Source organism: Mercurialis annua, linkage group LG8 (assembly GCF_937616625.2).
Source record: "Mercurialis annua linkage group LG8, ddMerAnnu1.2, whole genome shotgun sequence".
In the NCBI taxonomy this organism is placed as follows: domain Eukaryota; kingdom Viridiplantae; phylum Streptophyta; class Magnoliopsida; order Malpighiales; family Euphorbiaceae; genus Mercurialis; species Mercurialis annua.
This window is the reverse complement of record NC_065577.1, coordinates 14,554,880-14,571,616: the sequence shown is the minus strand read 5'-3', so window position 1 is coordinate 14,571,616 and position 16,737 is coordinate 14,554,880. Positions and strand designations below refer to the sequence as shown.

The 16,737-nt window shown below is 33.3% G+C and overlaps 2 protein-coding genes across 2 annotated transcripts; both read left to right on the top strand.

The window, feature by feature from the left end:
• Nucleotides 1-1,891: 1,891 nt before the first annotated feature.
• Nucleotides 1,892-11,284, top strand: LOC126661676 (uncharacterized). Its single transcript, XM_056103889.1, has 8 exons — nucleotides 1,892-2,163; nucleotides 4,068-4,243; nucleotides 8,689-8,784; nucleotides 9,023-9,485; nucleotides 9,575-9,704; nucleotides 9,809-10,114; nucleotides 10,546-10,644; nucleotides 10,723-11,284. Exons 6-8 carry the CDS (start codon nucleotides 10,094-10,096, stop codon nucleotides 11,104-11,106), a joined length of 504 nt encoding a protein of 167 aa, XP_055959864.1. The 5' UTR covers nucleotides 1,892-2,163; nucleotides 4,068-4,243; nucleotides 8,689-8,784; nucleotides 9,023-9,485; nucleotides 9,575-9,704; nucleotides 9,809-10,093; the 3' UTR covers nucleotides 11,107-11,284.
• On the top strand, nucleotides 4,575-8,673 carry LOC126661677 (uncharacterized). The gene is made up of 4 exons (XM_050355535.2): nucleotides 4,575-6,898; nucleotides 6,994-7,311; nucleotides 7,380-7,479; nucleotides 7,575-8,673. Exons 1-4 carry the CDS (start codon nucleotides 4,575-4,577, stop codon nucleotides 8,301-8,303), a joined length of 3,471 nt encoding a protein of 1,156 aa, XP_050211492.2. The 3' UTR covers nucleotides 8,304-8,673.
• Nucleotides 11,285-16,737: the final 5,453 nt, after the last annotated feature.

Below are 16,737 nucleotides of genomic sequence, written 5' to 3'. Positions count from 1 at the left end.
CAAAGTTGAGAATTGTAGAGGACTGAGTTAACTACGGCATCAAACAAACGGATCTCGATTTGGTGTTAAAAAGAATGAGAACGGATCAACAAACGAAAGTGTCGATATTAAAAGCAAAACGAAGAATAAAATGACGTGATTCTCTTACCAAATTTTGCAGCAATGAAGAGAGGGTTAGGAAAAATAATTTTCAGTGTAATTGAATAGAGAGTGGTGGCTAGGGTTTTGTTATAATTATAAGAATGAAATTAGGGTTAAACGGGATTAAATATGGGGAAGGAAAACTTACGGTAAAACAAATGAAAAGGAAACTCAATTGTAACTTTCAAAACAATAATGTGCTCGTTAATAATTAAGGGAATTCATGGGCATTAAAGAAAAGGAAATTGGGCCTTGTGATGCATGGGCCTAAAATTGAATTTAATTGAACCAAAAATCAAACTAAACAATTAACTTAAACTACCAATTGAACCACGAATTCGTAACTACTCCAATTATTATCGAAACTCAACGGAAAATTATATTATTATTTAAAAAAAAAATACGGGATATTACATTCTCTCCAACTTATTAAAAATTCGTCCTCGAATTTAACACAAACTAAAGTAATATAAAATCAATTATAGCACGCCTAAAATCACACATAACTCAAAAATACGGAGTAACGCGTCCTCGACGGAATAAAAGAAACAACTATGCATAACAATTTATGATTCCCAAAATCACGTTACGATCAGGCAACAACTCAACGGAAATAAAATAAAACCCGCCTAACTCAGCCTAAGCAGAACACAACCGCAATCTCAATAAATTAAACTAACTTTCACCAAAAGATAATTTTACCACAATGAAACTGAAGAGAGTCAAAGCGAAACGAAATCGAAAACACAGTGAAACATATGGGGTGTTACATTCTCACTAACTTAAAGAAATACGATCTCGAATTTAAAACTTATTTGAAAGCTCGAAAGATCACCACACGCATACGCGAAAAATTCTGAGTGTAACAATCCGGTATCTCAAACGACTTCTCAGACACAATGTTTGAATTACAAATTTTTTTTTTCCAACCGGGAATAACCAACAGCTATACGAGGAAAAGCCCACAGTTAAAAACCAAAAACCTACAGACACTCTCAACCGGAAAATTCTTACATTCCTTAACGCCTACGCACTATATCACCTATAGTGGTCAGAACACCAAATACCTCATATGAGAAAACTTAAAACGCCCGATAACAAGCATACAAGTAATTCAAAATGTCGTTCTGCTTATATATGCTCTCATAAAAATAACGGCTGAACTAAATACCACTAGAATCATCTCGGTTCAACTAAGATCAGTTCGACAATATCATCAACTTTCCGAACCCAGACGTAAGAAAGCACGCCAATTTCTAAGAAATACATAACTTAAACTCCTGACAACAATTTTTTTGTCATCCTCAATTTTTTTATCAATCTCTATAACCTCGAATCACTACTAAAAAACAGTGTCTTTGTGACGGAAATTTGTGAAGGACAGAATCCGTCACTAATTTATGACGGATTTGTAACGGACTAGTGACAGATGTACATTTTTGTGACGGAATTTGTGACGAATAGAGTGTTTGGTCGTCAACTTCTATTTGTGAGGGATTAGTGACCGATTAGTGACAGAATTTAGTGACGGATATTAAATCCGTGACCAATCTTTATTTTAGTGACGGAATAGTGATAGATTTGTCCGTCACAAATATTTGTGACAGATAGATCCTTCACAATCTCTAGAGTTGGGAATGTCCGTCACAATTCCGTCACAAGTTTGTGACAGAAATAGATGTATCACAAATTTGTGACGGAATTGTGATGGATGTTTAATATAACATTTAATAATTAAATACTAAATAATTTCAGTCCCAAGCGGGAATTATCGCGCTCTTTTTTTTAAGGGCGAAATAACTTTTTTGCCTTTGGCAAAAATCACACTCCAACTCTCAAATATTCGCTCCAATTCTCCATCTCAGTTTCACTAACCTAATTGGAGCGATGAAGAATTCTGCTCCATAGCTCACCTTCTCCATTCTCGTTGCTCTCCGCCATTACTATATCCATTCTCGTTGCTCTCCACAATCACCATCTCTATCGCCAATTTTTAATTCCAGCAATTTTAGGGTTTGCTGAGTAAGTGTAATTTATTTTATGTTTTTCTTTTGTGCTAAACAAGACCTGAGTTAATGGCTTGCACTTTCTCTTTACATTTTGATCTAATTCTGCTGCTCTTTTTCTTTCCATGAGTAATTGATTGTATCAAAACTAATTATGCTAAAACAGATTTCCAATTTCTAATTAAGTAATTGAGTATAGCAAAATTAATGTTGGTATTTCTCTTAAATAGTGTTACATAATTATACTAAACTTAGTTTAAGTGTAATTACTTTAGATTTTTAAGCTCCTTTGTGGGTCAACACCACAATTCTTCAGGCCTAATTAACTTTTTGGATTCACTATTATTCATTCTCCCTCATCTGATTTACAGTTTTGTTTGCTTTTCTTTAATTATATTTTTAATATTAATTAGGGTTCTTAATCAGTATTTAGGGTTTTTTTTTTGAAAGTTCATAACATGTTATGCATAGAGAGAATATTTTTTTAAGCTACCTTAATCAGTAATTAGGGAGTTTCTTTTCCATGACCTTTTCATTTTCTGTGTTCTTTTTCTTTCTTTTACTTGTTTTTATGATGTTTTTTAATTTTACAAATAATTTTCATTAATTCATTTTAGTTACTATTCATGAACAATATATATATATATATATGTATATATATATATATATATATATATATATATATATATATATATATATATATATAGGTTTGTTTACCAATGAATTATGATGTCTGAAGGGTACAAATTGTACTGGATAATCATTGTAAACTATAATGCATTTGGTGAGGAAGATAATGCAATCATCAACTTTCTATTATCATAATTATGTAATCAATGATTGTCTATAGTAAATATTAGTTTTGAAGTTATTTATTTCCTACTCTAACTTTCAGATTTCTTCCATTAATGTGAATAGGCTGTTAACTTAAAGAATTACATTAAATCGGAAATCAGTCATTAAATTATGAATAATTTTCAGTTTTATTTTGTATGCTTTAAATTTTATAGCACCTGTGATTGTATTATTTTGTATGCTAGTATTGTTTATGATTGAGTAGTGAAATAATTACAAGAAGTTGTGAGCTGGTCTACGAGATTGCAGTTCTTAAGTCGTTAATGATCAAAGTATCTAGTTGAGTGTAGTAATGACCATGAAAGCTAATTGAGTAATTTCCTTCATGACCTTTGTTTTTTAAGACATAATTGCATATTTTTAAGATTTGCTAATAAGAATTAGATGTTCTATTTGTCATCTGGTTCATTTTCATATTTTTAAGCTTTGCTAATAAAAATTAGATGTTCTATATATAAAATAGGCATGCTTCTGATGTCATAGCATTCTCTGTATAACAAGTGGATAAGCCAATTTTCATGTGTTAGAATATTATATCATTCTGAAATTGGTGTGGTTTCTTTTTGCACAGTACCCCCAAATTTAGAGTTTGAATTTACTCTAAATATTTTGTATGTTTGACCTTAGTCTAGATGAAACAAACGGATGCGTGTTTAGCATTTTGATACTTTGCTAATCACTTTTGTTAGCCTCTAACGACTAATAAAATAAAGATATCATACTAGTATTAGAGAATTGTGTGATGCTTTTGGTTTTTGTGTCTTAAATTTATTGGTTTCATGTTCGTTGTGCAGCAGGACTGATTGTATCCTAATTTTGATCTTGATCTATAAGTTAAATTGTAATGGATTGGCTGATTTGGTTTTTTTAGCTCATTCATTACCCACTAATTGCTGAATCTATAAGTACCAAGTCTGCACTGCTCTTGTTATCTAAGATTTTGTTATACTTGATCCACAAATAAACCTATGCAAACAATAGTGAATTGAGAGCATTAAAGGAAGCCAATACTAATCATTTTTGTAGGAATTTGTTAATTTTATACAACTAATTTTATACTTTCAGGTATAATGACTTAAAGGAGGGGGATAAATTGAAGGACATGCAAGAAAAGCTCTCTTAATAAGAAGAATAAAGATAGACTAAAAAGAAAGATTGAAGATAACTTGAATTACAGACAAACAAAGGGTGCAGTGGATAAGATTAACCAGTTGATATTGAAGATAATTTTATACTTTCAGGTATAGTTATTTTTATTTATGGTTAAATTTGAGTTTTAATTTTCTGTTTTTGCTCATGTTGCTTGAAACTTGTTATGGCTTTATGTATAGTTGCTCAAACTTAAAATGTTGACTGCTTTGTTTGATTCATATTTGATGACAATCTGCTTACTTTCTAATAAAATAAATGCTATGTTAGTCTAGTTTTAGTTGTTCTAATGCTTGTGTGGACCCTTTGTTTGATTCACATTTGATGACAATCTGTTCGGTTTCTAAGAAACTAAAACTGTTTATTATTGCGCTTTTACACTATTTTGTGATAATTTTTGTCGAAAATTTAGAGTTCATAACTATGGATCGAGAATGGATGTATGTTCGATTGGAAGATGGATATTTGCATCCACGATTCGCAAAAGGCGTGGAAGAATTTGTGGAATTTGCAAAAAGACATCCTCAATTCATGGATGGTGCGAAGATAAGATGCCCTTGTAATCATACGAAGTGTCGAAACAAGGGTTATCTTGATGAGGTGACAGTGATGTGTCATCTTGGAAAAAATGGATTCATGCAGAACTACTACTGCTGGTACAATCATGGAGAAACTTATGTACCAAATTTAGTCCGACCTGATCATAACATTGATTTAGAAAATACATGCCATCAAGCTGAAACCAGCGACGCTGGTGATTTATTTCGATCTATGATGGATGATGTTATTGGTCGTGCTAGTGTTCTTCATCCGAGCGAAGATGTCATTAATCCTCCTCATGTTTCCCATTCAATGGAAGAGAGCCCAAATATGGAAGCACAACGATTATATGACATGCTTAAGGCATCTGAACAAGAGTTGTGGGAAGGAAATCCAGGAGGACATTCTCAGTTATCTGCTGTTGCTAGGCTTATGAATTTGAAAGCGGAATTTCATTTTTCAGAAAGGTTATATGATGAACTCTGCAAATTTTTGTCAGAGGTACTGCCTACTGATAATGTAATGACTGATAGCTTTTATAGCACGAAGAAGTTGGTTCGGAAGTTGGGTTTACCAGTAGAAGTTATTGATTGTTGCAAGCAAGGATGTATGCTATTTTGGAATGAAGATATTGGCCTTAACAGCTGTAAGGTTTGTGGTCATCCTCGATTTAAAAAGCAAGGACGTGGTTCTAATAAGCGAAAAATAAATATACCTTATATGAAGATGCATTATTTTCCGCTAACACCACGTCTACAGAGGTTGTATGCTTCACATGCAACTTCAAATCACATGAGGTGGCATGGTGAACATGAATGGGAAGAAGATGGTGTAATGCGCCATTGTTCAGATTCTCCTGCTTGGAAGCATTTTAATGAGGCAAATCCGTCATTTGCTTCCGAAGTTCGCAATGTTCGATTGGGGTTATGTACTGATGGATTTCAACCCTTTGGACAGACAGGGCGACAATATTCATCTTGGCCTGTTATAGTAACACCGTACAACTTACCGCCTGGTATGTGTATGAAAGAAGAGTACATGTTCTTGACGGCCATCATCCCTGGTCCAAAAAATCCGAAGGACAAGTTAGATGTTTTTTTGCAACCTCTAATTGCGGAGTTGAAACATTTGTGGGAGGTTGGTGTGAACACATATGATATATCGGTCAGGCAGAATTTTCAAATGAGAGCTGCCCTTATGTGGACGATAAGTGATTTCCCAGCTTACTCAATGCTATCAGGGTGGAGTACAGGAGGAAAATTAGCTTGTCCTCATTGCATGGGTGATTCTGATGCATTCTCATTGACGAAAGGTCGCAAGACGTCGTGGTTTGACAATCATCGAAAATTTCTTCCACCAAATCATTCATTTAGAAAGAACAAAAAGTGGTTCAGAAAAGGTGAGGTAGTACTGAAAATTGCTCCTGACATGCAATCTGGTTCAGAAATACTTGATGAAATAGAACATCTTGGGCTGAAAAAAGTGACAGATATAAATGCAGAAGAAGAAAATGTGCATATTTCTAAACTAAATTGTTGTGGATGGAAAAAAAGAAGCATTTTTTGGGATTTGCCTTATTGGAGTTCTAATTTAATAAGGCATAATTTGGATGTAATGCATATTGAGAAAAACTTCTTTGATAATATTTTTAATACGGTTATGAATGTTACGGGGAAAACAAAAGATAATGCAAAATCAAGAGAAGACTTGAAAGAGTTTTGCGATCGCCCTGAGCTGCACAAAGATGAACGTACTGGAAAATACCCGAAGGCTTCTTTCACACTTGACAAAAAAGGGAAGGAAGAATTGTGTAATTGGGTTCGAGAACTCAAATTTCCGGATGGGTATGTTTCAAACATGGGTCGATGTGTTGACATGAAGAAATTAAAATTTTACGGGATGAAGAGCCATGATTCTCATGTGTTTATGCAAAGACTAATTCCAATTGCATTTCGTGAATTGTTGCCAGCCAATGTATGGCAAGTCTTGACAGAATTGAGCCTTTTCTTTAAAAGTCTAACATCCACTGTCATTAGAAGGGAAGACATTATACGTTTGGAGCAAGAGATTCCAATAATATTGTGTAAGCTTGAGCGTATATTTCCTCCAAGCTTCTTCGACTCAATGGAGCATCTTCCAATTCATTTGCCGCACGAAGCGCGAATAGCTGGTCCAGTTCAATATCGATGGATGTACCCTTTTGAGAGGTATTATTAATAAGAACTTTATCTATGCTACAAGTTATAACAGAATTTTATCTAAAATTTTAAATAAATTTTTTAATTGAAGGATATACTTGCAGGTATCTTCGCAGGCTGAAAAATAATGTGACTAATAAATCTCAAGTTGAAGGTTCGATTTCTAATGCATACCTGGTTGAAGAAACTGCTTCGTTTTGTGCACATTACTTCAAGCCTACTATTCATACGAGGCATAGGAGAGCGCCACGTAATGATGATGGCGGAGTTGATTTAAATGCACCTCCTGGTATGCTCTCAATTTTTAAACATCCGGGTCGATCTATGGGTCAAGCTAAATCCAGATATTTGGAGGATAAAGAATATCATGCAGCTCATACTTATATACTATTAAATTGCATTGAAGTGAAGCCATATATACAGTAAGTTAGTAGAAATTATTTAAATATGTTTATGCAAAGATTAATCCTAATGATTTTTTTTCTTACAGTTTATATGAAGATGAACTGCGAATATATAATCCAAATATTACCAACAATGAAGTTGAGTTGAAATTGGAAAATAATTTTGCAGATTGGTTTGAGAAATATGTAAGCATATATATACCTAATGCAGTTTTAACTATAATAAATAATGTTTGTACCTTCAATTGTTTTGAATTTTGATTATTTGATTCTTTCACCAGGCACATAGTGAGATATCAAATATTACAAACCCAATTATGCAAGACCTGGCCAAAGGTCCTTTGCATGAGGTGAAATGGTACTCTGGATACTATGTCAATGGATATAAGTTTCATACGGAAGGACATGGATCAAGAAGATTAACCACGAATAGTGGAGTATGCATTAGAGGTTCAAATAGTAGCACTAGTGAATTAGACTTTTATGGAAAATTGACTGAGATCATAGAATTGGATTATCCAGCATTGCCGATTAAAAAGGTAGTCCTATTTAAGTGTTCTTGGTTTGATCCAACTCCAAGACTGGGTATAAGAGTGCATCCGCAGCTTAAGCTTGTTGATGTTAATTGTCGTAGGGTTTTCAATAAATATGAGCCATTTATTATGGCTGTCCAAGCAGAACAAGTGCATTATCTACGATATCCTACTTCAAAACGAAATGATTGGTTAGCTGTTTGTAAAATTAAACCAAGGTTTGTCGTAGAGGTACCAGATAGAAGCGACCTGCCAGTGTCACCAACGGTATTAGCATACCAAGAGGATTCGATTGAACATCATGAAGTGGACAGCCAAGTTGATGTCAATGAAACATTGGTTGATCCAAATGATTTTGTAACTGAAATAGACGATGTTGATGATGTGGAGAATGATGGCAACTCAGAAAAAGACTTGAACGACGACGACGATGATGATCATAATGACGAGGATGATTGTGATGACAGTGATGAATAAATTCTGTTTTTTTAACATTTTATGAATTATTTTGTCTGTTTTTTTATGTTCATTAATCAATTGGTTATTTTTGATAATCATTGTTATTGTTAGGTAACATAATGCATATGCTTTTGAACATCAATGCATTTGCTTGTTTATCATTATGGCTAGCCTTATGTGTTATGTTCTTATTTCATGTAGTGTAATATTAATATTGAATTTCTATAACTAAGTTAAGATTTTGGGATCTGTAGTTGTGTTTCTGATTTGTATAACTAGTGAAGGTGATTATGGATGTTTTGGGTTTGAGTTACTGATTCATATGCTTAAGAGAAAGCTCTAGAAATTAATTTTTTATTTTTGAACTTTTATTGGAACTGATTGTTAATTTTCTTCATTGTAGAACACCAAGAAGCGTGCATAAAGAGGTTCAACTAATTTCTAATCATCTTCAGAATTTTAAGTTCACCACAGTGTTATCGGATTGTTTCAAACACAAGTAAGTTTGCTATCACCATAGTGTTATCGAAGTCCATATAGTCTCTTTTTTAGATGAAATTATTTCTGCATTTCATATGATTAAATCAATGCAACTATTTAGGTTATGGATAATTGTTGGTGTAAAGCAAGCCTTTGATAGATACCTGATTAAAGTCTCCAATCTGCTGTGTGTTAATTTATGCTCTTCTCATTGGTATTTTTATATTTTATGTATTTTCCTTTTAACTTTCTTATAGATATGAAACGTTTGCATCATAAAAAATCAAATGAACTATCACGAGCAGTAACATCAAAGCGTTATATAAAATCAAACGAATTGTCACGAGCAGTAGCGTCAAGAGTTGGACGACATTTACCAACATCGATAGCACCACCACCCCCACCGCCCCCACCACCTCCAGCAACACTACCACGATTAGAATCGCCGCCACCACCGCCACCAATACTACCACAACCACGAGCAGAAGCATCAACAACAAGACCAGAATCATCAATACGACGACCACCACCACCATTATCAGTACCACCGCTGCCACCTATACGAGAATCACTTGCTCCCTCAATAAGCAATGATGAAAATCTTGAGACTCCCGTTACACCACACTCTTGTACTACACCCCATCCTGATGTTTCTCTAGGATCCAACACAAACTATCGGCATTCATCAGATGTTCCTTTCATATATGTCAAGGGTGAAAGGTTAGACAATATGTCAATTAATTTTATTTATATCTTTATTATAGTACATGTTGATATATCTTTTAAATGGCTATTTTTTTATTTTAAAGGTTTCTTCCCAATGGCAATAAAATATCTCGAAATTTATGTTTTGCATTTAAAGAGAAGCAAGATCCAGAGGGATATACTTGGTCTTCTGTTAATGCGGATGTAAAACAATTTTATTGGCAGGATTTTGAGGTTAGAATATCTATATATTATTAAATTTGTTCTATAGACAGAATACAGTTACAATATCCTGTAATATGTCTGATTAATATATTTTGATTGTTTTAATATTTTAGAGAAGATACTCATGGAATTCAAATCAAGAAGAGGTTGTTAAGGCCGCATGGAATAAAGTTACGAGAACTCACTACAACTAAACACTTTCTAGGTGGAGGAAATCATGGAAAAAGGTGGAAAAAATACCCCAAGGTGTTAAACAAGATGTTTGGGATAGCTGGCTTAAAAAATGGGAATCAGATGACTGGAAAAAAAAATCGGAGCAAGCTTCAAAGAATAGAAATTCAGAACCAAATGGACCCGGTACCGGTGTTGCTAAGCATATAGGAGGTTCCAAATCTACTATGGAGCATACGACATCAATGGTAGCTATTCATACTTTTAATACTTATACAAATATAGTTACTTCTTACTTGATTGAAAATTTTACATGATTTTTTATTTTGTGTCTGATTTAATTTTGCTTATAGTGGAAAAGGTTATTTTTCCTTTTCTTTTCTTGTATATATGTTGTTTGTGCTATAACTTAAAATGAGTTATGCTTGGAATAGTTTCATATAGTCCATAATTTCTTGTGGCATGTAAATTTTCTTCCTACTAATTAGAATATATTGTTCTGTTGCTATTAGTTTATACTTGCTTTTTGATTGATTTGTATTGAAAATTAAGTCAAATTGATTGCTTGTGTTGGTGGTGCTATTGGTTTACTCCATGAAGGTGTGAGTTATAATGTTATTTTGTGTGATTTTTATTTGTAAAGTTGTCATTCTGATATGCATTTCATTATGATTTTTAGGAAAGGGAAAATATTCTTGTGAATACATGGAATGTTTTCAAAAAGTTACATATGAGGAAAGATGGATCATTTGTTGATAGCAAATCACGTGATATTTGGGTAAGTTTCATGGATATGATTTATTTATTAAAAGGGTTCCTACCATGTATTTTATTTATTGGTTCAATTTATATATAGGAGAAGATGGAAGCAGCTTTATCTCTTGCTACTCAGCCATTAGAAGATGGAACTATTCCAGAAATTGACATTGACCAGATTTATTATAATGTTGTTGGTGGTGAGAAGAAGAGGCGTGTATACGGACTGGGCTCTCAAGCGTCGATCTTTTATCCTCAACACTTGCCATCTACAACTACTTCTCAATCAGGTTCTTCGACTAATGATGAGGTGAAAAAGATGATGGAGTCTTTGTCTGAGAAAGAAAAAGCAATGTCAGAAAAGATGCAATCTCTGACCCAACAACAGGAGTCCTTGAACCAACAACAAGCGTCCCTTCGGAAAATGCAAGAAGATTGTTTACGACTCTATGAGACCTTACAGCGGGATACACCACCTAATTAAGGTCCATCAATTGAGTTTTGACGGTTGTAGCATATCACTAAGGGCTATATCGTAGTAGTTGTTTTTGTTATCTATGCAACATTTAGACATAGACATATACTATTATTTATGGTATAATATTAATAGTGTGTATGACGAATATACTTTCTAATTTATTTGGCAGCTACTGTTTAGTAAATTTTTCTTTTTATATTTATTTCAATTATAATTTCAGTTAATCAAGTACGAGTAAATTACATATAACATGTCGTGACCATATTTCTGTCGTGAATCAGTCATTAATTAGTAACGGATTAGTGACGGATAATATAAATATCCTTCACTAATTCATCACCAATTTGTGAAGGATTAGTGAAGGGTATTTATGTTATCCTTCACTAATCCTTCAGAAATTAGTGACGGATAAGTAACGAATTCCGTCACAAATTCCAAATCGTCACAAAATCCGTCATAAAATTAATGAAGGATTCATCTGTCACAAATTTATTTCCGTCACTAATCCGTCACTATTTGTGACGGATTTCTGACAGACGGTGTCGTCATTAATTTGTGACGGATTTTTCAGTTTTGAGAATTGGTGTTTGTGACGGATATTTCCGTCACAAATCCGTCACAACATTGTGACGGATTGTATTTTCCGTCACAAAAATTTAGTGACGCTCAAAATAATGACGGACAAAAATCCATCACAGATCCGTCACAAACTGCTGTTTGTGACGGATTAGTGACGGATATTTCCGTCACAAAGACACTGTTTTTTTGTATCACGTTACGATCAGGCAACAACTCAACGGAAATAAAATAAAACCCGCCTAACTCAGCCTAAGCAGAACACAACCGCAATCTCAATAAATTAAACTAACTTTCACCAAAAGATAATTTTACCACAATGAAACTGAAGAGAGTCAAAGCGAAACGAAATCGAAAACACAGTGAAACATATGGGGTGTTACATTCTCACTAACTTAAAGAAATACGATCTCGAATTTAAAACTTATTTGAAAGCTCGAAAGATCACCACACGCATACGCGAAAAATTCTGAGTGTAACAATCCGGTATCTCAAACGACTTCTCAGACACAATGTTTGAATTACAAATTTTTTTTTTCCAACCGGGAATAACCAACAGCTATACGAGGAAAAGCCCACAGTTAAAAACCAAAAACCTACAGACACTCTCAACCGGAAAATTCTTACATTCCTTAACGCCTACGCACTATATCACCTATAGTGGTCAGAACACCAAATACCTCATATGAGAAAACTTAAAACGCCCGATAACAAGCATACAAGTAATTCAAAATGTCGTTCTGCTTATATATGCTCTCATAAAAATAACGGCTGAACTAAATACCACTAGAATCATCTCGGTTCAACTAAGATCAGTTCGACAATATCATCAACTTTCCGAACCCAGACGTAAGAAAGCACGCCAATTTCTAAGAAATACATAACTTAAACTCCTGACAACAATTTTTTTGTCATCCTCAATTTTTTTATCAATCTCTATAACCTCGAATCCTACAGAAGATCATTTAGATCAGATCGAATTTAACCAGTTTATTGGTTATGCTCAAGACAAAATTTTATGAAAAACACGTTTCGCAACACAAAATATATAATAACACCGTCCGCCTTTAATTTGAAATTATTAGCACCTCAAGTATAATTTCTTTTTTTTTTTACCAAAAATAATTAACCCGTTGAAAAATCCTCTAGTTTCGTAAACGCATCAACATAATAAAACACTCTCAATTCGAAATCATGACCGAACCTTACTTTCAAAATAAATTCACAATTTTATAAAATTGTTCAATTAGAAAAATCTTAAAATCGGCCTTTAAATCAAAACCGACAAAGTTTCATCACTTTCTCAAAAGATAATCATTTTTTTTTGCAAATAGAATCCCTTCATTTACGAAATAATTTTCATACCGTTACCAAAACCTTTTAAACAGAAATTGAATCTGAAAAAAATAATAAGTCTTTCAGTGTAAATAACCACGCAGAGCATAACCAATTCCTTAAATCACAATTCCTCAAATTATATACTCTAAGCTGACACAATCCTTTAATCCGAACTCAATATTTTTCCGCACTTACCCCAACTAAACCTCGAGTACAACCTTATAACTATAGATCTTCCTTATCAAATACGGATACTCCAATAATATAAAACAAATCTTTACAATGCAATTTCTCTTAAATCACTACCGTCATCACAGAGTATTTGTCTAGTTTCCAACCAATTAAAAATTTCAAAACCGTTTGAAATTTAATAACTTTTTAAACACCGTTTTCACAATATAACTCGCGATTTTAAAAAAAATATATATTTTGTTTGAAAAGTTTCACTGGTAAAATTTATTTTACATAATTGTGCGCCAGGGTGATGACAGCTCTCATCCCCAAAGAGTTGCATTTAACCCTAATAATTTAATGTCGTGATGGATGTTCTAAATTTATGTATCAATTATTTATTTATCTTTTAATTAGTGACCATACTCAATGCTCAATGCAGTTTCCTATTCGTGGCATTTCAAATGCATGTTCATGACATGTCTGGGCACAATTACGTGATAAAAACATTTCAATTACTTTAATAAGTTAACATTTGAAATCAATTTTCCCTCGAAACATTTTCTAGACATTACACTCTGTGAGACGTGCACTCGCCCATCTTGACATATTTGCCCATCTCCATTATCCTAGTCCACCAACTTGTATTGTCATTAACGAAATAAGCCAAAATCAACAATGAAACTAAAATTTACCTAATAACGAATTCCACCTCAAATCGAATAAAAAAAAATTTCCAACGACATCAAAGTAACACGACCGCCTTCACCACTCCACTAAGAGGTTTGGTATTTCATCGATCCACCTAAAGAAAACACCAGTGTATTACTACACAGATCTACCTCGAACACAGTTTCCACATTCTTTTCCAGAATGCGAAAAGCCGAAAGATTTTGATACTACAATTTATCACAAACGAGCCCGACGTAGAAACGCATAACGCTCGAAATTCCACGCACGAGGCGAACACTCACGAGAAAAAAAATATTCCACCGATGTTGAGTAATATAACTCGAATCGCCTTCCTCTGACCAGGACAGATTCAAAATTCGAATCTGCAAACAGCTCTTGAGAATCGCTCCTCAAATTTCTTGTTGATAAAATTAATAAATTCGATTTTCGGAGTCCAAACGTTCGATCCAGCTAAGCTAGTTAGAACATCTAAACTAATCGCAGGATCAAAACAAAGGTTCGAAACGCACATTGATACCAATGTCAAAGTTAAGCCAAAGAAAAACTAGCGAGAATTGTCCTAACGTGATACTTCACACAATGAGGCGAACGAGCACAAAACTATCATGGCATAACTTAATGAGAGACAAAAATAACAACATAGTAATATAGGTCAAGAATTGTTCACACATCCGAAAAACATTTAAGCATTTTGCAGTAAAACAATTACTCATTAAAATAGATAACCAATATAAATTTCAAAGGATTTAGCATAGAACATCTTATGTGATCAACGAATTCCTACTGACATGGCAATGACTTAAATAGCCCAACAATGATTATATCATGTAATAACACTTTTTTTTTAAAACGTCAATTCAAAATAAAACGAAATGTGATATTGATCAAAATATTTATTAAAATCTATTTCAAAAGTTAAAATTTACAAAATAGATTTCAAGTTAATGTCGAGCCCCACAGTTTTTTTTTTTTTAAAAAAAAAAAAAAAAAAAAAAAAAAACATAACATTTTCCGGAAAGTCTCTTTTTATAAAACAATAAATATAATTGTTCTCAAACGCCTCAATTTAAAATCATCGAGTTAGCCGAGTGATTACCACTTCCAAGCTCAACTCTAAATTTGGATGACCCAAGTCAAATCCGCAATTACGATTTGAAAAAAAAAATTGTATACAAAACATTTATGGAATCCGGAAAAACGCATTTTAAACAAATTCCAATCCTTTCAAAATAGAAAGCTCGACGTCACTCAAATAACAACCTCAGACTCATCACCCAAGTGAGAAAAAAAAATTTAACAACATTTTCAGAAACACAATCTTTAGTCAAAACTAGAAAATCGAGCATAAGACCAATAATGCCAAGTGTTGACAAACCAAAATATGGTAAAATTACAAAAGTAATATTAAATTGCCAAAACTATAACACCTTTCAAAATAACTTTTATTTCCAAACAATCATTTGAAAATACCAAGCTAGACGTAACATTCTAATTTTAAGACTTCGAGAAATTCATTTTATTATAAAAGAACAAACCCCTTTTTCAATCCTTAGTCGAATATACATTTTGAAATATACTGATTTCATTTTACTGGGGAAATTACTGAAATAATATATTAGGATGTCATGTACAGACTACCCATTAAACTATATGCGTCTAAACACAAGTTAGGCAAAAATAATTTTCTTAAGGCAGTTTAAAACCAATACGTGGCCTACAACGTAATTCACAAACGTGAAAAAGATTATTCAGAAAAAAAATCATTCAATCCCGAAACAATGTCAAGTCTGACAAAATATCATTTTTTTTTTAAAAATCAAGGCTCTCGGCTAACGCCAGAAGTACTCACAAAATAGTTTAACATCAACAAATTCATTAAGGGCATAAAAGCCATAATACTATCACCCAGTAAAATGCATCACCAATATGATAAGAAAAATAACATCATGTCGAAATATGAATTAAAGCAAATTACCAACATAAGATTTCCTGAGAAATCAAAAGCAATAAAATCACGCAAGCGAAAGAGCGCCGACAACATAAATATTAGCATTCAATTAAGAAAAAAAAAATGACTGACTCGACACAATTCTATCGGTGTAGGCAGAAAGTTTTAAAATCAAAAGATGACGTTTCAAAAGACAAGACTTGAATCCTAATTCCACAGTAGGTCCTATGACACAATAACAACACTTAACATGCCTTAAAGCGATAAACACATAACATGCAAAAATTTGGCCTTAGTTCGAAACTAAAGCTCTGATACCAAGTTTGTCACGACCCATTTTCATGAATCGCGACCGGCGCTAGGGTATGGGTAATGTAGTACCGAAACCCGTAGCTAGCCTTTCATTTAATTCATAAACACATAAACCTGCAGAAAACCAATGCTCGGGGCAACCGAGACTTCAGCCTAAAACTAGCAGTTATAATGTTCAACAGTTAATATAACATGCTTATTCAATTTTGAGTCTAAAATAGGCATAACATAAATAATCCGAAATAAATACATAACATGCTAGGGCAGTATAACCAGTCAGACCAATCCGACAAACAACTGTAATAATAATAAAGACGTCTAGTCAACTACTGCGGTCTAAGAATAAAATAGTTTGACAGTTTATCAAAATAAATGGAACCTCCGAGGAAAAGTAAATGCGGAGATCACCAGACTCTCTCAGATCATAACCCTGGGAAAAATTGGGAAAACAACGGGGTCAGATATACAGAGATGAGTTCATACCACTATTTACATTTATTAAGTGGAAAACCTTTAAAACGTTTAAAACATTTAATAATGATATTACAGATGATAGTTGGAACCCTAATCCACAATTCTAAATAATAATCATAATCCAA

What these genes read in the sequence shown, in the direction of transcription:
- LOC126661677 (XM_050355535.2), top strand. Translation starts at nt 4,575, where the DNA reads ATGGATCGAGAATGGATGTATGTTCGATTGGAAGATGGATATTTGCAT. An exon ending in TGGATGTACCCTTTTGAGAG is followed by an intron (nt 6,899 to 6,993) that starts GTATTATTAATA and finishes ATATACTTGCAG; the next exon opens with GTATCTTCGCAGGCTGAAAA. An exon ending in CAGATTGGTTTGAGAAATAT is followed by an intron (nt 7,480 to 7,574) that starts GTAAGCATATAT and finishes TTCTTTCACCAG; the next exon opens with GCACATAGTGAGATATCAAA.
- LOC126661676 (XM_056103889.1), top strand. Translation starts at nt 10,094, where the DNA reads ATGGAGCATACGACATCAATG. An exon ending in TGGAGCATACGACATCAATG is followed by an intron (nt 10,115 to 10,545) that starts GTAGCTATTCAT and finishes TATGATTTTTAG; the next exon opens with GAAAGGGAAAATATTCTTGT. An exon ending in GCAAATCACGTGATATTTGG is followed by an intron (nt 10,645 to 10,722) that starts GTAAGTTTCATG and finishes ATTTATATATAG; the next exon opens with GAGAAGATGGAAGCAGCTTT.